Source organism: Oreochromis niloticus, linkage group LG19 (genome assembly GCF_001858045.2).
Source record: "Oreochromis niloticus isolate F11D_XX linkage group LG19, O_niloticus_UMD_NMBU, whole genome shotgun sequence".
In the NCBI taxonomy this organism is placed as follows: domain Eukaryota; kingdom Metazoa; phylum Chordata; class Actinopteri; order Cichliformes; family Cichlidae; genus Oreochromis; species Oreochromis niloticus.
This window is the reverse complement of record NC_031983.2, coordinates 13,613,277-13,633,652: the sequence shown is the minus strand read 5'-3', so window position 1 is coordinate 13,633,652 and position 20,376 is coordinate 13,613,277. Positions and strand designations below refer to the sequence as shown.

General features: G+C 43.2%; 2 protein-coding genes and 2 long non-coding RNA genes across 4 annotated transcripts; 2 read left to right on the top strand and 2 right to left on the bottom strand.

Annotated features, from left to right (window-relative positions):
• Positions 1 to 24: 24 nt before the first annotated feature.
• LOC112841639 (uncharacterized) lies at positions 25 to 1,717 on the top strand. Its single transcript, XM_005477119.4, has 5 exons — positions 25 to 174; positions 286 to 362; positions 932 to 1,009; positions 1,085 to 1,239; positions 1,436 to 1,717. The coding sequence occupies exons 1-5, from the start codon at positions 72 to 74 to the stop codon at positions 1,506 to 1,508; spliced, it is 486 nt and encodes a 161-aa protein (XP_005477176.2). The 5' UTR covers positions 25 to 71; the 3' UTR covers positions 1,509 to 1,717.
• A 1,082-nt stretch (positions 1,718 to 2,799) lies between these two features.
• On the top strand, positions 2,800 to 3,265 carry LOC106098816 (uncharacterized). Its single transcript, XR_001225132.2, has 3 exons — positions 2,800 to 2,852; positions 2,988 to 3,053; positions 3,140 to 3,265. It is a non-coding gene; the product is annotated as an uncharacterized LOC106098816 (long non-coding RNA).
• A 1,901-nt stretch (positions 3,266 to 5,166) lies between these two features.
• LOC112843112 (uncharacterized) lies at positions 5,167 to 6,603 on the bottom strand. Its single transcript, XR_003215245.1, has 3 exons — positions 6,325 to 6,603; positions 6,033 to 6,189; positions 5,167 to 5,210 (listed from the first exon to the last, which is right to left on the bottom strand). It is a non-coding gene; the product is annotated as an uncharacterized LOC112843112 (long non-coding RNA).
• Positions 6,604 to 9,732: 3,129 nt separating this feature from the next.
• On the bottom strand, positions 9,733 to 20,201 carry tonsl (tonsoku-like, DNA repair protein). Its single transcript, XM_019349044.2, has 28 exons — positions 19,866 to 20,201; positions 19,671 to 19,766; positions 18,734 to 18,876; positions 18,431 to 18,614; positions 18,218 to 18,347; positions 17,926 to 18,097; positions 17,715 to 17,829; positions 17,476 to 17,627; positions 17,200 to 17,352; positions 16,988 to 17,113; positions 16,677 to 16,875; positions 16,530 to 16,585; positions 16,349 to 16,438; positions 15,849 to 15,921; positions 15,610 to 15,773; positions 14,915 to 15,038; positions 14,578 to 14,816; positions 13,961 to 14,447; positions 13,675 to 13,880; positions 13,060 to 13,166; positions 12,790 to 12,946; positions 12,564 to 12,642; positions 12,168 to 12,475; positions 11,453 to 11,624; positions 11,175 to 11,350; positions 11,017 to 11,090; positions 10,781 to 10,914; positions 9,733 to 10,119 (listed from the first exon to the last, which is right to left on the bottom strand). Exons 1-28 carry the CDS (start codon positions 19,888 to 19,890, stop codon positions 9,923 to 9,925), a joined length of 4,338 nt encoding a protein of 1,445 aa, XP_019204589.1. The 5' UTR covers positions 19,891 to 20,201; the 3' UTR covers positions 9,733 to 9,922.
• Between the last annotated feature and the right edge of the window lie 175 nt (positions 20,202 to 20,376).

Genomic DNA, 20,376 nt, shown 5'->3' with positions numbered 1-20,376 from the left:
AATTTGTTCTCACATGTGGTTTGAATTTTGCGCCTTGCAATGAGGTGTGTGTGCAGCCCATGCACCTTTAAATGTATAAAAGCAGCCATAACTACAGATGCTGCCATGATCTCTCGGTGGCTGCGATGGAGACGTCTTCACTCATCTTTCTGTGCCTTGTGGCAACATTTTCAGGTGTGTACCGTAACATTTGTTTGCATGAGAACGCATACAAAACTGTCAAATCACTGACTTGTTTTTATGATTTAAAGTGTGATTAAGTATTTCTGTTTGTTTGAATCGCAGTCCGTGCTGTCCATGGACGGACCTTAGAGGTCAGCATCGATGATGAAGAGGACGTGGACATGGAAGTCTTGATGGGGGCAAGTGGGGTTAATGTTAATATTAAAGAACTGAGGTTACACTTTATCAGTCCACCTGTAGATATCAGGAGTCACACTTTGCAGTCTTTGTGAAAAGCTTTTTCATGTCAAATTCAATTCTAAGCCAACAACAATCATTGGATTAGAAATGAGAAAAACAAATGAATTTTGTTCATTTGTAACACAATGTGGGGAGATATCTGACTTCTGAAACCCCAACTATGCTGATATTTTCAGGTTAACCACACACTAAGTTCAACAAAACCATAACATTGCATGGTATTTAACGAGCTTGCCAAAGAAATGAGTATACCAGTGTATCCACCGGATATACTGAAACATGTCTCTAAGTAGGATAAATTCCCTGAATGTCTTATCAAACAAGTTTTGCACTGGGGCTGGAGAATATCCCAGCTAATACTGGGTAAGATTTAGAGGGTACGCTGTGATCGGGTAGCCACTCACAGTGATGGCACAGAGACACACACAACCACTCACTCGCACATCTACAGTTTATTGATAGAGTCACCAATAAACCTAACATGCATCGGTGTGTCTTATATTTGCAGCTTCCAGGAAAGTGCTGGGCTTGCGAGTGGATTTTAAACAAGGTGAAGAAACTTGCAGGACCAAACCCCACTGCAGAGGTAAAATGTCTCATAGAGTACCAGCTGCAACTGAATTATTCAGTCAGAGCAGTAATACAAGTGTCTCTTTCACAGAGCCTGAAGTCAAAGTTGCTCTCTGTCTGCGATGGTATTGGACTCTTAAAATCACTGTGCCGCAAATTTGTGAAGGCCCACCTTGGAGAATTAATTGAGGAACTCACAACAACTGATGGTGTGAGGACCATCTGTGTCAACATGGGAGCATGCAAGTAAGTTCCCAGCGGTTCATCTAAATGCTTTCATTTTTCAGATGATTGGGATTAGTCACTTTGTAGCAATTTAACTTTAGATGTTAAGTGTGAAACACAGAGACCAACTTCGGCATGCAAACACGCCTTCATACTAAATGACACTGATGATACTGCAACCCTGATTTTACGCCACTATTATGTTTTCTCTCTTTAGGTCAAAGGAGTTGGAGCTGCTCTTTTATGCAGAGAATGGAGGTCCACTTATTGACGTTAAGGAGCTTGACTGACTTTAGATGTATGAATAAACATTGCAAAAAAATCGCAGTAATAACTGAGAAGAATTAGCTCCAGTAAATATTACTTTTGCCTTAAAGCTTTGTTTCCAATCTGCATTAACTTACCTTTATTTCCTCTGCAATGCAATGTTTTTTTTAAATTCTTCTGTCTGTATTTGTGCACAGCTAACACAAATAAACAGCTGAAATGATTACACTCATTCTGTTTTACTGTTGCATTTTACCAAACCTGAATAAAATTTCAAAGTAGACGCTTGGATCAGGGATATGAATGTCAGCATTGTCACTACAAAGCAGAAGCACCCCCAGCTTTTTCAAGTCAACTCATACATGTAAGCGTCTTGTGGTTCTTGTGGTGACACTTCTTAGAATCGTTTAATGACTTCAACCAGGCTTTTTCCTGTTCTCAGAGGGAAATATTAAAAGCAACAACATTAAAGCAGCTTTTTCTATGTGGGGTAAGGTCTTAAAATACATCGGACTGGTAGCATGTGTGGGTGGAGGGTTTCACGAAACATAATGTTTGGTGTTTATGCCTCACATTTGAAAGTCACACATTTGCCAAAGAAAATCAAAGAAGTTCTCGTGTAAGTAATTAAAATGAGCACTTTTCAAAATCCACCCCCCTCAAAAAAAACACAAACAAACAAACCAACAAACCAAAGAAACAACATTAACCAAACGCAAGTTTAAAAAGATGAGCTTTAAGCTGTTTTTTCAAAGACACTGCCGAGGCTACAGATCTCAAGCACAAGTCTGGCGGCCAGTTTTACTAAAGCTCTGTGGATCGAGCTGGTTAGATATGAGGACAAAGTGAGTACTTTGAGAGAAGAGGGGTTTATTTATCCCAAAACTCGACAAAATATACAAAATGAGCTCACAATACAGGCCAAAAGAGAGCAAATGAACAGAACTAAACTCAAACCAATTTAGCAACTTAGCATAACTGCAAGCTAACTGCTAAACAAACCACCTGTCCTGATTACATATCCCCTCCTTTCAGGGAGAGGCCAAAGAAGACTTCCTGATTGGTTACACTAGACTGGCACATAGGGGGAACAAAAATACTAACAAATGATCTAACAACAAAGAAACAAAACCAACTGTCACAAGTTAAATCAAATAAATAATACTCAACACAACAAACAGGCAACTCATAAGTCAAAGAAAATATACAACATTTAAGATAAATTACTTAATTCTACCGCCTGTGAGCTGCACTTGGTATGGCCCAATCAGCACTTCCTGTATATTACAGTGATGCGTGGTTCTCTCTTCCTGATGCCAGCATCCCTCAGCAGCTGAAGGCTCCTGATCGAAGATTCAGCAAATGAGGTGAGGGGATCGTACAAATCTGTCAGGTGTGCAAAGAAGGACTTCAATTTTTTCTTCATTAAGTTTAATCACTCTTGTATTACTGTGATTAAAATTGTATTTGAACGGCATTAACTCATCTGTAACGATTTGTAGTATGCCAAGCATACTGCTGAGGAGTACACTTCCCAAACAATGTGCATCTTTCAGAACCTTTGAAAGGTTAGTAATAACATCTGTGTCATGAACACTTATCAATGCAGTAGTACTGGGAGTATTGACGCTAATCATAAATGCTTATGATTCAGTCTGTAAGACAGAAACAAAGACTGGAGAACCATCATCATCATCATCATCATTGACGCACATCTCCCACCCCCCTGCATTTAAGTCACCAAAGCCACAACAGACAAGCAACTAAAAAGGAAAATGCCTTACCCTCTGTTTATTGGGTGAACAAACAAATGAGTGAATAAACATCATATAATGTTATTTTATGGTGGATTTTGTAGAATTATGCCTCTGTAGTTCAATTCAATTCAACATTATTTATACAGCACCAAATCACAAGAACGGTCACCTCAAGGTGCTTTATATTGTAAGGTAGACCCTACAATAATGCATACAGAGAAAAACCCAACAATCATATGACCTCCTATGAGCAACACTTTGGGAAGGAAACACTCACTTTTAACAGGAAGTAACCTCTGCCATAACAAGGCTCTATAGTGTTTTCTACATTTCTGACTCCTGCTTAATTAGTAAGAGTGGATTCAAAGACTTATAATAAGCTGTTTTGCACGTCCTCCTTTCACACATCAGCACACTCCAGAGCACATGATTTACTACAGTGACTCATCATGCAACTCAGACTTAGATCGATACCTGAAGTTCTTATTGTGCAGATGATCCCACAACAGTGAGGCTCCCGTTATTATCAACACCATGGGCTGGGTCAAAGGTCAGTGCAAGTTGTGACATCAATGAAACAATGTAGGGGATTTTAAATACGATAATGAAAGCAGAGACATTTATCTCTGCTAGCCTGAGTCAGCTGCAGTCTCCTGACCCTGGCCCAGTCAGACCTCTGCAAACCCTCACACCATACCAGGTACACAAGAAGCGATTGCTTCCATTCTTGATTACAGTCTTTTTTTTTCTTTTAAATACATTTTTTTCAGGTTTCAAAATTCACTTTGAAGAACACACCAGCTGCACAGTTGTTCTCTTTCCTCCACGGTGAAAAGATTCCTTTAATGATGTCTTGAATACAATTCATGACACCTAAATCAGGCAAAAATTGCTGTCTATCAAATTTGCAAATCATTGCATTCTGTTCTCATTTATATTTTACAGCGTCCCAAGGTTTTCAGAACTGGAGTTGTGTATATCTAAAGATGACGTTACAGCTTATTATGTGGTGCATCAGTGATGGTCAAAAGCTTTATTCTATTATGACCTGTAGCATCTTTGTCTCCGTTTCAGCCGGGCATTGGGGGTGAGATGTCCTATAACACCACAGACTACAATGTGGATCTCAATGGAGCGGAAAGTCTTTTTATTTCTTCTTTTTTTTGTAGTTTGCATTCAAAATTAAATGAGAAGCAACAACGTTTTCAAACTTTGTGGTTTTTACCTTCACCAGCCTTTTAGAGCATTGTCAGTGGTGGTTGTTACAGCTGCTTTGATATTTAAATACTATAATCATATATCCATGTAGAGTTCAAACCTGTAGGTCTTAATTGGAAGTTTCACTTGAGCTGTGTCGTGCAATTTTCTGTTAAAAAAAGTCTGCAACAAGGTCAGCTGAGCTCAAGCTATTTTATTACTGCATGCAGGAGAGCAAACACAAACATCATAACATCACAGTTCTACAGTCATGAGAGCTCTAACCTTTGGGCGTCGCAGCGTCCATTGTATAACATCGCACAAACTCTGTATCTTTTCAGCTACAACGGTCTTTTGTCCCACCCGGGCTGTTGCTGGGCAGGGAAGACTTCAGGAGGCACCTGGGCTGGACGCTTGGGAGTCCTTCTACACCCTAACAGTTAGCAGATAACATAGTGAAACATCATTAGGCCTAGCTGAGCAGTTCTCACCAGGTCATGTTGACACTTACACACACTTCATCTAAGAAAAAAATGGTTACACAAAAATCCTACAGTGAAGTTCTAAACACCTCAATCTAAATGTGAGGATTAACTAGAATTTTCTCATTACATCTGTCCTGGCATCTTTCTTTGACTCACCAGTTTTGCCCTGAGCTGAACCGCTGCCTCCTTCTCTGTTGCACTACTCAGCGGTGACCAAGATGCTGTAATGTGTATCTAGCTCCAATGACTCCAGCATCACCTGCTTCTCTCCACCAGTGACCAGCACCTGCACACAGCAAACCACACTACCACTTCAATAACTGTAACAAAAAATGTTACCCAACTATCAAAGCTTTCATTACATTATTGTATGGTCCACGTGCAAGCACCCACAGTGACCTGCACTGCCAGCAGTGCCTCGCCTGAATCTTTGGCATCAATGGTGAACTCCACTGGCAGAGAGGCGAGCTCTCCAGTGGTGTTGAGGTCGGGTCTGTTCTTCTTTTTATGGATCACAAGGTTTAAAACGACTTAAAAACACACACAAACACAAAAAAGTAACTCCACCATGTCCCTATTTTGGGTAACTTTTGACAGTCCCAAGCCCAGATAAAGGAGGATGGTTGGAAGTGTGATATTAAAAAAAAACAAAATTGCTAAGAGAAGTGTAATTTGTAGTTCTAAATATATTCTAAATGCATTTAGGGTGTTTTTTACTCAGTTTATGTCTCTTCCACGATGCTATTTCTCTCTCCTACGTTGGTTACAATTACATAAGCATGACCAATTATATATATGTATATATATATATGTGAGGCGATGATGTCATTTAGCGACTTTTAGACCTAGAACCTCCATTCCTTCTATCTGTGCCTAAGAAAAGGAGTATGCTCACTGGCTGACATGCAAGTTGTTTCATAGTCAGAGCCGTCCTCTTGTCACTGTTTCTTTCTTCTTTTTTTTTAAACCCAAGATAGCAATGGTGACAACATTTGTCTTAAAGACTCGAGATCAGACATCATAAACCAATCATGGTAGTCTTCAGCATCTTTTAAATTGTCTGTGGTCCAAGTTTGATCACTTCTGGCTGTCCTCAGTGTCACCTCACCTCTTCATTTGTGTGCAGGACGGCCAGCGGCTGGTCCTGCGGGGAGAGCAGGGCGCCTTCTTTCTGCAGAGAGAGACGAGGCAGGAGGCCACATTTCTGGTAGTAACGCTGAGCTGCCTGCTCACACAGCCACGACACAGTGCAGGAGTTGGCCTCACTGGGATGCAGAGCAATGGGAGGTGATTACACAGAAATAAAAAATGATGCCCCAAAATACCCAAAACAAAACACTATGCCAATCAGATTGAGTAGTACATGAAAATAAACCCCAAACTTAAAACTATTCACTGACCTTTGTGGATATTTAATGTTGTCAACTCTCAGTAGAAAGACAAAGCAGAGTCTGTGGAGGGATCAGAAAGTCTCATTTACTTCCACATTCATCACTGTTCAAAATGAATCATAAATGAAGACACATCATCTTCAAGTTATATCTCCTAGTGACACTGAATTATAGTTATTCTCTCACTGAGTGTGCATTTCCTGAATAATTCATGTGTAGTCTCACTCTGACTATCACCTTTTCACACTTTGAGTGACTCATTCACAATCACTGTGTTGTGTGTATTTCCTTAGGGTTACTCCATCCGTAACTAACAAACAGCAAAAGAGCATTCCACTTCTGACCTGAGTGTGGATAAGGAGAGGTGGTGGCGGTGTGTCTGATCTCGAATCGTCATCATCTGTAACGGTGGGACTGTGTGACCGGTTGACGTCTCTTCTCCCCAATCTGGGGGAAAGACCTCTACTGGACAGGGAGGAAACTGCAGATCCTGAAAGAAAAAGGGCACAACAAGCAAGAAAACTGGCAAAAGAAAGAAAAAACAAACAAACCCACACTAATTACCACTGCAGGCTGTGTCCGAGTTCAAATGCTTATTTTGAATTCCAGCTGCAGAAGATAAAGCAGTTTCCTCTACTTTTGGCCCAGATGAGTGTGGTAAAAAGCAAACTTAGAAATCAGATGTCCTTGAAGAGCCTTAACTCCATCCTGTACATCCGATATGGACTGAAGCTGTCTGGTGAGGCTTGCTATGAACACCAGCTGCCTGACAATGTTGATGACCCACTCTTTCTGTGAGCCAGCACAGCCTGTGTGTGTGGAGGGATATCTGAAAAAAACAAAACAAAATTTAAAAAAAACAATTAGCCTGAATTAGGACCAGTTGTCATCATTTTTTCCATATTGCCACTGGTTTTTCTATGCTCTCTTTTTGGGCCATTAATGTAGTTTGGTGACAACATTATGCCCAAAAATGTTCTTCTTTTACTGTTACCTTTTGTGGATCACAAGGTTTAAAACTACTTAAAAACACACACAAACACAACAAAGTAACTCCACCGTGTGTCTATCCGGTCTTTAAGTGATGACGTGATGAATCCTGCTTCTGGGCCCAAACTACTCTGTGTTTAATAAGGCTGTTGTGTTTTTAACATGTTTTAATGCTTTGTAACTTGTTCTAATTAATCTCAACAAGCCCCTAACAAAAAGTCAGTGGTTTTGATGGATGCCTGAATGTTAAACTTCATTGTTACACCTGGTAGAGCAGCCACACTCTTTGGGAGCTGCAGTGTAGTTTGGGTCCAGACACGGCTAATGACCAGACTTAAAGACCAACTTTAGGGTCACTTTTGCCGTCCAAGCCCAGATAAAGGAGCTGGCTTGAAGTGTGATATTAAAAAAAACAATAATTGCTCAGAAAAGTGTAATTTGTAGTTCTAAATATATTCTAAATGCATTTAGGTTGTTTTTACTCACTTTATGTCTCTTCCACCATGCTATGTCTCTCTCCTACATTGGTTATAATTACATAAGCATGACCAATTATGCACATTAGGCAATGGCTAGCATAGTGATTTTCCTTACTGAGGAGTTGGCAATGCTGGTTGTATTCAGTGGTTGAGAGGAGGTGGCAGAAACACTTAGCAGGACAGTGAAAAACCCAGGACCACAGTGATACTGGGAATTCCACAGTGCTCACTCTCTTCAGCAACCTTACAAGGGCCGGTTGAACGGCTGCAGTCTTATCATACATGTGCAGTATTCCTACAACCCATAAGGTTACGTTGAGTGAGGAAGATGATGATTGAAAGTCCGTCTGAGTCCATAGGTTGAGGTGCAAGCACGTTTCTCCCGTTCTCCACAGAGGGCAGTGGCGCACAGGTGTGACGTCACTAACACTTAAGTTGTGTTACAGTGATGGCACATAATTGTGAGTGTTACACTGTGTATGCCGCTTGAAGTAGGCACACATTGGCAGGGTTGTGGTTGGAACGGCTGACTAGATAAGGCCTGGTGTCCAGCTAATGAAAAAAGCCGAAATTCGGTGTGCACTTTAAATAGCCACGCTATTCCAGGGCCGGCCAAGTGGCTCATGGGAACGTGACAGGCCCTATGGCAGAGATTGAGGACAGAGGGCAGCGGTTCGAATCCCATGCGGACCATCTGTTGGGGATGAGGCCGCTTAACATCTCTGGCTCTGAAATTCACCTGATACGCTTGCTTAGAAGCCTATAGATGGGCTCTCTCTGCCTTTTTACCGCTCTCTCTCAAAATACCTCAACTTTTCCCTCAATATTGCTTGTTATTGTTGCTACGACCGCCAAACGCACCAGGCATTGTCACTTTCTCAATCTCTTCTTCACGTCTGAACAAACGCTCAATTTTGCCTTAATTAACACAAATTATAGATCAAAACGTAGATATTTTTCTTGCCTTTCACAAAATGCCACTGTCATTATTGTAGGAGTTGCCGTTTTCTCGCAAATGGCCTCCAACCAACACAAAGTCAGAAAACTCCACATTCAAAGTCTATGGAGACTTGAGTGAAAATGACAGCTGAAGTTCTGTAATGGGAGGACTTTTCAACTCCTCATATCTCCTAGACCTATTTTTCTTTAAAGACCTGAAAATCGCCTTGATTGTTTTTACCAAAGCCTGCTGATTGTTACAGTGAAAGAATGATGTCGACAGCCTGTGTACTTTTGGAGTCACAGAACATTTTGCAACACGAAGAAATGGCAGTTTTCACCTCTCAGCCATTCAGTTGTGGTAAACTCTTGAAATATATTATAGGGCAGGCGCGGTGTAGAGAACGTGCTTTGGGAGCGGGAGACCCGGGTTGAAATCTAGCCAGTGGCAGTATCTAATATCTTTCCCTAATTCACTTTTTAATTACAAATGATCAACACTTGAACATTCCCATGTGTGTTCTGATCAAAACACTGCAAGAATGAGCTCTTTAGCTTTTGATTTACAACTTATCCACATTTCTTTGCGGACACTCCTGCATGTCACAAATACATTGCACAAAGCGCATCTGTGGCTGTGCACCATTCGTGGTGCGTTGGCTCCCTCTACTGGTACGCGCCTCATTCAAATATCGCCTCACATTTAAAATTGCAGGGTGTCTTTACACTGCCATATCTCCTAGATAGATTTCTTCAGAGACCTGAAAATCGCTGTGATTATTCACCAAGGCCTGCTGAGTCTTACAGTGAAAGAATGATGTCAACGTATAGCATCATCGGTTACTTTAATTATGTTTGGTTTTTGTTTTTTTAAATCAAATCCTACAAAACAGGACCACTGTGACACAAAAACCTCACACACACTAACACAAACTCTTTATACAGAAACAGAGTTTTACATGTATAAATAAGGCAGACAAAAATGCATAAAACACAAGCTATCGACAGATTGTTGGTGGACACCATGTCACTTTATTTTGTTTTTATTTTCTTTTTTGGTGCAGTCTCATTAAACAAAATGTTTATAAAAATGACCATTTTTATAATGAACACTGGCTCAAAATCCATCGTCAGTGATAAAGAGCAGACATCAGAAGAGAAGTTCTGCCAACATCATCACTGAAGAACACCTCCCACCCTCAAGTGGAGGTGGCAGAGAGGAGGCACTTGGAGTTTCGGTCGAGGAAGTGTCCGTGTGACTGAGTCCTGTCCCAGCTCTGCTTCAAGGCCTGTCGATCCAGCTTGTTGAGGGCCTGAGAGCAAAGACGGATATCCTGGACCAGCTCTGACAAACTGTCCAGGTCTTCACTCTCCCAGGGGCCAGAGACCTGACAACCTGCAGGTTAAGCAACAAAGAGACATTTTATTTCATATCCATAATTTCCATTTTTCCCCCTATAAATATTTGACATCCAAATGTAGCCTATTAGCTAGCATCCAGTAATGTTTTCTGCTCCACCTTTACATTAGTCTTCATATCAATAGGCTGTCAATAACGGCACTATGAGGATATTTTGACCACTAGCAGGGTAAGGAGAAAGTATTTTATGAGCAGGGAGGCAGAGCCTTCAGTTTTCAGGCCCCTCTTCTGTTGATCCAGCTCCTCCTCCGTTCTATTCATTTTAACTCTGGAGCTTCAACTTATCTGAGTGTTTGTAGCAAATCATGTTAAGTAGAATGGAAATTTAATACACCACTAATCAGATTTTTTTTTTTTTTAATCTTAAAACCACATGTCTATATTGTAATGTCTGTGTGTGTACTCATCAAGCAACACCTCTGTGCATACATACTAAATCTTCACACTCAAAAGGAAACAGACTCATAGCAAGAAACAAACTGTTGCCAAGTACAACTTTGCACAGGCGATAAAAAAAAAAAAAAAAAAAAAAAAAAAGAAATCCAAAATGTGGTTTAGTGTGAAACAGTGAATCTAAGAATAGCTTCAGAAAAAAAGGAACTCCATGGAGTCTCTCCAAGTTCAGACACATGCATACCTTCGAGGTTTAGAAGTGTCAGTGGTCGACGGGTCACTCTGACAGACGCCAGGATGTTGTGAAGTCCCGCTGATGTAAGAGACGGATTTCCAGACAGATTCAGACTCACCAGTGTGGGACACGACAAGAGGCACCTGTGAAATAATAATAAAAAGTCCAACAGGCCAGTAAAGAGTGACAATTTAAACAACATGAGTAATAACTGAGCCATAGAAATGACGCCCTCACACACAAACCTCGCCAAGGTAGCTACGCTGCTGTCTGTCAGCCCATTTGCAGCCAGGCTCAGGTGGGTCAGAGAGCACTCGTCCTGCAAAAACACAAAAGTCTTAACCTGATTGCACAGTTATATCTTCAGACAATAAATGCCACTGCATGATTTTTGCGTGCACACCTGTGACAGGACTTTGGCGAGGTGTTCCAGTGCCGGGTAATCAGCAGGCCCTCTGCAGACAGCCGACAGGTCCACGTGTGTGAGGCAGTGGAGGGGCAGAGTCTTTAACACCAGCTCAAAGCCGGTGGAGCCCAGGGCATTGTGGGACAGGCACACTGATTTCAAATGGCCTGTGCCTGAAAGTTCAGAAGATATAAATCAGTGTAGTTGCAGTTTTGCTTATAGGTGGGAGTTCAGTGACGCTTAAGGCTTCAGTCAGCTGCTTGTTAGAGAGTCACCTGTGAGCGCGCTGGCTAGCAGCAGTCGATGCTGCTGAAGGAAACGAGCAGTGAGGCCGCAGGCCTGCAGAGACAGCTTGGCTAACACAGGGCAGCAGGACAGCAGACAGGACAGAGACTCAGACACGCCGTCCCCCAGTGGGTTCATACTGAGGTCCAGCTCCTCCAGGCACTTTGAGTGGAAACAAGCAGAAAAAGCAAATGATCACGAGAGCCAATCCTCTTTGACAGATATCATTGATACGAATCAGGTTAGCTTGTCTTTAAGATCTAACGGAGACAAGTTTGAAGGAGAGATTACACTTCAGCACTTTTCTCAAGGTTATACATAGAGACTAACCTAAGTGTCAAGGCTAAAACTACAGTTGGTAACCAAAGCTAAATATAATGCATCACAGTGAAGAAACTATAGCAAAACAGAAAAAAGTGTTACCCGCCTTTTCACTGCTTGTGTTTGTTAAAAGTGGTTTTAGTTTGACAGCACAAAATGTCATGAAATAAAGCTGAACAGAATTTAGTTTATGGCAGCAGGATTTATTGGAAACCATGTCCAGATTACTTTCTATAATTCACACATTAGTAAGGAACTTTATATCTGCTTCTTTTAATGGCAATACGGTTTCCTGCATTCTGCATGGGATTTTAGGCAGAGGTAGTTTAAGACAGGCTAGAAGGTAAACCTGGGGCTGCCAATATTATGAGCTGAGGCCCTTACCGGGAATGCAGGTGCACTCTGTCCCTTTAAAGCATTAACAGCCTTCTCCAGCCCGTCCCCTGTAATGCAGTTGGCGGAAATGTCCAGCAGCTGCAGACGAGGCATGGTGAGCGTTGTGGCAATCAGCTCAGGGAGAAGGTCGTCAGACATACGGTTGCCAGAAATTCGCAGCTCGGTGAGGCTGGCCTGAAGTTTTAGGGCACGGAGGAGCGGGCCGAGGGAAGAGGCGGCCAAACCGAGTCCACACACTGACACGGAGGAACCCCGGTCCTGAACCTCACATAGCCGGAAGACACGCTTGTTCTCATCTACAGGTAGAAAGAGATGGTATTTCATAACAGAATACAAAAATGCACATGTGTGCGTTTTAAAATGCGTTTGCTCTGTGTTGCTCACCCACTGCCAGACTTTGACAGGCCTTCTTGTATCGCTCAGGGAGAGGAGGGAGATCCCACGAGCAAACTTCAGCCAGAACCTGCAACACAAACCCATCAGTTATCCTGTATTTGTCTTAAAGACTCGAGATCAGACTTCATAAACCAATCATGGTAGTCTTCAGCATCTTTTAAATTGTCTGTGGTCCAAGTTTGGTCACTTCTGGCTGTCCTCAGTGTCACCTCACCTCTTCATTTGTGTGCAGGACGGCCAGCAGCTGGTCCTGCGGGGAGAGCAGGGCGCCTTCTTTCTGCAGAGAGAGACGAGGCAGGAGGCCACATTTCTGGTAGTAACGCTGAGCTGCCTGCTCACACAGCCACGACACAGTGCAGGAGTTGGCCTCACTGGGATGCAGAGCAATGGGAGGTGATTACACAGAAATTAAAAAAAAAACACTATACCAATCAGATTGGAATTTATTTTTATAAACTGCTCAAACTTAAAACTTTTCACCGACCTTTGTGGAACTGGGATCAGGAAGACGTCTTCCTGAACCCGGACCCTCATTCTGATTGGTGGAGGAAGTGAGGTGGGCATAGGAGCAACCAAAGTTTGAGTTGGAGGCTAGATTAAACAAAATAAAACATTCAAGCACTGTTAAAACATCCGAATTTAATATCGTCAACTCTTAGTAGAAAGACAAAGCAGAGTCTATGGAGGGATCAGAAAGTCTATTTAAACATCAGGAAAGTAAAAGTTTGTCAGGTGATGCCACAATACACCAAAGTATAACTATATATAAGATCCGACATGAGCGATGTCATCTTTTACTCCTGACAAAATCCACGGCATCCAGGCTGCAGAAATATCTAAAAATAGCTCCACTTTTTGATCAGCTCGCTCTCATTTACTTCCACATTCATCACTGTTCAAAATGAATCATAAATGAAGACACATCATCTTCAAGTTATATCTCCTAGTGACACTGAATTATAGTTATTCTCTCACTGAGTCTGCGTTTCCCTGAATGATTCATGTGGAGTCTCACTCTATCACCTTTTCACACTTGGAGTGACTCATTCACAATCACTGTGTTGTGTGTATTTCCTTAGGAGAGCATTCCACTTCTGACCTGAGTGTGGATAATGAGAGGTGGTGGCGGTGTGCCTGATCTCGAATCGTCATCATCTGTAACGGTGGGACCGTGTGACCGGTTGACTTCTCTTCTCCCCAATCTGGCCACCCCTGGTATCTGAGTCATTTTGACCTGGTGAGGCTTCCTCGAGGTGTTCGTTCTCTGAGAGAGACCTCTACTGGACAGGGAGGAAGCTGCAGATCCTGAAAGAAAAAGGGCACAACAAGCTAGAAAACTGGCAAAAGAAAGAAAAAGAAAAACCAAACAAACCCACACTAATTACCTCTGCAGGCTGTGTCCGAGTTCAAATGCTTGTTTTGACTTCGAGCTGCAGAAGACGAAGCAGTTTCCTCTACTCTTGGCCCATCCTGCTCCGTCCGAAGCCTCCGCTTTTTCTTCGGCTGGGTCTCCACCAAATCATCTTCCAACCAGTCATCAGCCAGATACTCATCCTCGGGAACAAGAGCCGATTTGTTGCTGGAAGAAACGGCAGGTGTGCTGGAGAGCTGAGGCTGCGAGAGACCCTGAAGAAGTGTTTTGGCGCTGCCCAAGCCTCTGATGGCACTGTGGTACTCTTCTCGCGCAAACACAGACTGCGTAGAGGCCTGCCTGATGCCTTCCTGTCCTGATGTGGGAACTGAGGCAGCTTCTTTGTTCGCAGGAGGTTCTTTCTGACTCTGAGCTGCTGGGAAACCTTGTCTAGGACGGACAGGACGGAGAGGACTAACCGGGGTTTCAGGCTCGCTGTCATCCGAGCTGCTGCTGTTAATCTAAAAAAATATATATTACACATCAAAAATCTGAAGAATTCTGCTTGTACAATATAGATGACTCTACTACACTTGTGAAAAGACATTATGTATTCTGTCTGTCCACATTGAAAGCATCATCAGACATTACCCCATACAGTACAGCAGCTTCTGTTCCCCTGGCTCTGTGCCGCTGTGTTGAGCCATTGGTCTGCCGCCGTTTGGGGCTGGCGGCTGACGCTTTCACCTCCGGGCTCCTGCTTCGCGGCCAGTCTTGGCTGGAGAAAGAGCCCCCTCCAGTGGACGAGAGTGGCTCAGAACTCTCGGCATCAAACAGCTGGCTGTCCTGCAGGGCATCAAAAGGCTTGGCCGGGGCCGGAGCTGCAGGCACTGTGGTCGGCAGAGATAAGTGAGAAACACGAGCGTTTGAAAGCAGGTTTAAAAAGGCAGACCGAGGCTAACGCAGTGTGATGATGCAAGAGCTTCACCTCCTCCTGCTAGCGCCTTCCTCAGAAGTCTCTCTGTAGCAATACACTTCTGCCTGGTCTCATGATCCAGCTCCCTGCTGTAGGTCCTCTGCCACTGACGCAAGGTGTCCAAAGCAGTTTCACCCTGGCAGAGATGAAAATGTGAGATTAAGGCGCGCAAGTTCAGCAGACCGGCCTTTCTCCAAAGGAAGTGGGGGTGACTTCGATATTGCCAACAGAAAGCATGGTCCAGGATTTCATTCCCAACCAGAGGGTGCGTGCACGAATTTTCAATCATTCCTCAGTAACAGAAAGTAAAACTTTTATCAGAGAGATTCATAACTTTAAAAATAGTTTTATAATCAGCCTCAGCACCGAGAACCAGGAAAAATGAACACATTACTCTGATTTTAAATGACCCTACAATTACAACCACTTTTTAAATAGATTTTTTCCTCATCCAAGTATTAAAAACAGTCTTTATATTTAAAATTCTGTTTGTCCAATAGCTTTTGAACCTATGAAAAAACTGTGCACACTAACTGTATGTAAATCTCGTCAATGTGGGCAGTGTGACCCTTAAATTTGTAACATTGTTTGGAAAGTCATCCATTAAAGTGTGGAATAAAGAAGATATTTTACTGCCCACGTCTGCCAGTAAAGAAAATCCTGCTGAAATGGACTTTCAGGTTGAACACATAGCCAAACACACAAACCTTGGAGTTGCGCAGTGTGACAGAGGCCCCTCGTTCCACCAAGAGTCCTGCGACTTCTAAATTGCCACATGCGACGGCGTCGTGGAGAGGAGTCACACCCTCGCAATAAGGGCCACCGGGGTCGTTAACGTTAGCGCCGTGCTCCAAGAGCAGAGCCACGATATCTGCACGAAGAGCAGAGAAAGAACACGTGAGCGAGGGAGTGGGTACAGTTTTCCCGAGACTCTGACAGGACTTACCATAGTGACCATGGTTGCAGGCTTCATGGAGGGGAGTCCAGCCACAGTAGTCCCTGGGGTTCACTGGGTGACCCTGATATGCAAATAAACAAAAGCTTTCATCAGATCATCCAGGCTCTTCGAAGTTACAGATTCTGTCTGTAGATTTTTTTCCCCCTCCATGCAATCTTAATGAACACTCCTAATAAATCATTTATATTTGAGCCAATCGATGTTCTCATCAAACTGCATGATGCAGGGTTGTTGTTTTTTTTAAGGTGGTAAATATTTAAAAAACTCAGAGACGAAATTAAAGTCCAAGAAGTTTGTTACTGCACTTGTTCTGTTGAGTTAAGAAGAAAGCCTCAAGTCTGGACTGTTTATTATAGTGGCCAACCATCAGCTTCACATCAACCAGTGAATCAGTTTATATGTTGATGGTGCTCAACTTGATGTTTTCCCTCCTGATTCCAAGAGTTAAAAACTTATTGAATTAAAATAATGAATCATCTTCTTTATACCTGTTCTACCAGGTACTGGACCTGCTTCAGATTCCCATCTATGCATGCTCTGTGAAGAGACGTCTCTCCCTTCTCGTTCCGCTTGTTCCACTAAAGCAGAAAGACCGACACAAAAAAGGCCAAGAATGAAGATCTAAACCACAGTCTACAAAGAAGAAATGACAACTCGCACATCGCTCACCCGTCCTGTTTTCCTCCTCCCTGACACCATCTTGTCATAACCCTCCAGATCATCGTCTACAAACCACATGGAAAGTCACATGAATCAAAGCATCCCTCTGTACAGAGATGTCAGTGCTTTCCGGATAGTTACCCGCGCACATTTTACCTGAGTCTGAGAGGATGACATCACTGTCATCCAGCGGTTCGCTGTTGTCCATTTCCTCCTCCTCTTCCTCCTCACCATCACTCCCATCTGGATTCCAGCCCTCCGAAGCACACAGCTCCTGCAGCCTCGCCTCGGTGTCGTCAGCATCCGATGAGCCGCTTCGTCTCTGGGACGCCAGCCAGAGCCTCAACACGCGCTTCTGTGGGAGTCAATGTGCGCTTTGGTCATGCATGATATTCATCACCGCGCCTTTCCAAGATATCTTGAATTTCTGCTTAGTTTTCAACACAGCTGACTAATTTATCTCTCACCTGCAGTCTGGCCTGTCCAGACTCCTGAGCGCAGCGTAAAGCCGTATTGTAGCTCCTCTCCACATCCTCCAAAGCACAGCCGCTCTCCTCCTGAGCTGCTGCGATGTTTAGCCACGTGCTACACTCCTGACGCACACAAATATAAGTAATAAGTCACACATTCATGTCTACCACAGGGCAGACGGGTGAATTTGCAGGCTACTCGCGATCACCTCTGTAGAGCTGCCCTGTCGTAACGCCAGCTCCTTTCTGTAGTGCTCCACAGCCTTGCTGTGTTGTTTCAGGTCTGCATAGGTGGCAGCCAGGGACACGTGGATGACAGCCAGCTCCCTGGCAGGCTTTCCCAACGCCTCAGCACCCTTTAGCTACACAACAAAACCAACACCGCTTTAGACAAGTCACATTTAGACTCTACGTTGTAACTATTTAAAAAAAAAAAAGTGAAAAAATGTGAGAATTAGCCATGTGACTCTTTTGATGCTTCTCACCTGAGCTTGATAAGCTTCCAGAGCTTTGCTGTAGCAGCCAACTTTACAGCAGAGATCCCCGAGCTGCTCTGCCAACCCGACAGCCTGATGGGAGCTGGGTTTTTTACCCTGATCTTCCCCCAGCTCTTCCTCCAATTTACAGCCTTGGTCAGCTATGTGATAGGAAACAAATACACTGTACCACCCACCAGCTACCCATGTAAAAAAAACCAAAACAACATATCTAACCGTTCACTCACCATATTTGAAAGCTTTCTTCACTGTCTGTCTGTCCAGCGGCTGCTGAGAACCCAGGAAGACAGCTTTCTTCAGAGATCGTCGCGCTGCTACAAAGTCACCCAGAGACAGCTGCACCTGTTAGCGTCGCATGTTAACAATTAAACACACATGCACTTCAAAACCTGCATGATCGCAACAGAAGAAAATAAGAGGATATGGTGGAGCTCGTACCTTGCCGATGCAGTGAAAGCACTCGCTCTCACTAAATTTGTCTTTAATCTTCCGGGCGCACTCTTTGGCCTGCTCTAAGCAGCGGACCGAATTAGAGTGTTGACCGTTACGGAAGTAGATGTTGCCCAGGTTAAAGTTTGCACGGTAGAGATCCTCCAGCAGCTGGCTCTTCCTTTACAGGAGAATAACGGAGATATCTCAGTTGACAGTTATTCAAATTAAGCATTTTAAAAGCTGTCGATGAAAAAGATTGGCATCCTTAGACGTGGAGCAAAGTTTAGGATGTTCTTACTCGGCAATAAATACACTTCGCCGGATGAACTCGCTGCAGCTTTTGTGCTCGCCCAGATGATCACAGACTAAACCCAGATTGAGGAAGAGACGCGCCTTCATCTCATTGATCTCTCGCTGTGGCACAGTCCCTGCAGCCAGGTAGAGGATTAGGAATAACGAAACAAAGAAATCGCCCATTAAAAACCACTGGGACGATACAAACAGTACTCACCCTCCAGGCGGTCATCCACAATGCCCAAGCTCTTCCTGAAGGCCTCCTCTGCTTGCTCCAAGCTCTTCCTCGATTGGTCCGATTCATAACGGAAGAGGTAGGTCCGACCGATAGTGGCCAGCGCCCTTTGCTCTTCGGCATGATCTCTGACAGATCGAGCCAGTTCCAGGTGAAGACGCTGGTGCTGAAGAAGAGACACACATCCACTTATGCAGGTCCTAAACACCACTTCAATTAGAAGTTTATCACTTTGATAAAGACAAAGTTAAGCTTTAATAAACTTGGACGTGTCTATTTACTTACTTTCAAAGCTGCCTCAATGTTGCCCAACTCTGCATAGCACTCTCCTATCTTACGATTGGCCACAGCTCGTCCAATCACATCATTTAGCACTTCAGAGAGACCCAACTCCTGCTGGTGCTCCCTAATGGCAGCCTGATAGTCACCTGAGACACACGCGAAGCAGAAAGGTAAATGTTACACTTTAAATGAGGAAGGCAAATTTTAGATTTAATTATTATTGTATGGCGGGCACATGTCAGAGGCAGGATCCATACTGGTATCATAATGAAAGCAGAACTTTTTAAAAGCATTTGGCTCACAGTGTTGTTGGCATCCAGAATCTTAATAAACATGTACATCAAAGCCTCATCAGGCAAGCTGTGATAAAAAATTTTTTTACCAAATAAATGCTAAAGCATCCACTATTTATCTTTTATCGTTTTAGTTTTTCCAAGTTCACAAAAATCATTTAATTTTTTCTATATTCTAGTTTTATTTTAGTTAATTTAAATGCTTTTCACATCTAGTTTTGGCTTTTAGTTAATAACCTTGATTGGCACCAGATGAAAACAAAAACATAAGAAAGCATATGAATGTAAAGCCTCTGAAATGTATCCCGTGATTAAAACTCTGCAGTGACACAGCCGTGTACTAAGAAGCAGCGATGGTCAAACTGGAAAATACTGAAATCCTCAACATTCAAGTGGCTCCAGGTGGGAGTAAATATGCAAGTAATGGCACTTTTATCCACCTTTTAAAGATTGTTTTAGGATCACCTGCACAGTTATAAAGTAAAGAGACAAAAACTATTAGAAAAATCAAGATTATTTGAGTGTTGGTGATCTATAAAACACTGTGACGCTGTGACAGGAAAAGCTGAGGATCAAAAACAATCCATAACTGCAGTACTCGCAGTGCTAAAATAACACAGTGCTGATATTGGGCAAACTATACACACCGCTCCTGGACAGTAGCTCTCCTAGCTGATTGCAGATGTTGGCTTCCTCCTTTAAGTTGTTGCTGCTCTGGGCTTTGCTCTTTGCTTTCTGCAGCTCTGCAAACAACCGAAATGTAACAGTTACTTTATTTTAATAGTCACATAACAATAGCCGTTAAACGTGCCCAAAAAACGTAAACTGAAAGCGGTACTTACGTTTAATTTCCCGTGAAACACTCATCTCGATTCAGCTCTGTGCTGCTAGCACTTTCTTCCAGCTGGTAGTAAACGACAACTCAGCGCGCCTCCCTTTAGCTTAGCTTCAACTCGAAACCGACCAAAACAAACCTTCAGTTCATTTTCACCGGAGCACGTCTGTGGCTGTGTAGCAGTGTTTACGCTAACCTTTATGCAACCGATCGTCGTTGATGTCACAGAAACAGCGTTACATATTCAAGACTTCAGTATCCATGTCGCTGCTTTAGCTTTGAGCTCTCAGTAAACTTTACAATACCGCGCCAGGACTGCGTCAGCCAATGACTAGGCTACGATATTAGCACGATTTCACCCTCATCATTGCCTCTCAGGCACAAATCCAGCCCATCGTACTCTAAAGGAAGGCGTTAACAGGTGGGCAGTGCAGTCCAGATCACCTTTAAGATTTTAACAGAGGACACATTATTTGACATTTTGCATGAAGTGTGAGAAAACGAGCAAGCTGTCAGTC

Bases quoted from the DNA above. Each gene is read 5' to 3' on its own strand.
- tonsl (XM_019349044.2), bottom strand. From the start codon at position 19,890: ATGAGTGTTTCACGGGAAATTAAAC. The intron at 17,830-17,925 runs GTACGAGCTCCA...CGACGCTAACAG, and splicing joins GCTTTCACTGCATCGGCAAG to GTGCAGCTGTCTCTGGGTGA. The intron at 17,628-17,714 runs GTGAGTGAACGG...CCTATCACATAG, and splicing joins GAAGAAAGCTTTCAAATATG to CTGACCAAGGCTGTAAATTG.
- LOC112841639 (XM_005477119.4), top strand. From the start codon at position 72: ATGTATAAAAGCAGCCATAACTACAGATGCTGCCATGATCTCTCGGTG. The intron at 1,010-1,084 runs GTAAAATGTCTC...TCTCTTTCACAG, and splicing joins GACCAAACCCCACTGCAGAG to AGCCTGAAGTCAAAGTTGCT. The intron at 1,240-1,435 runs GTAAGTTCCCAG...TTCTCTCTTTAG, and splicing joins GTCAACATGGGAGCATGCAA to GTCAAAGGAGTTGGAGCTGC.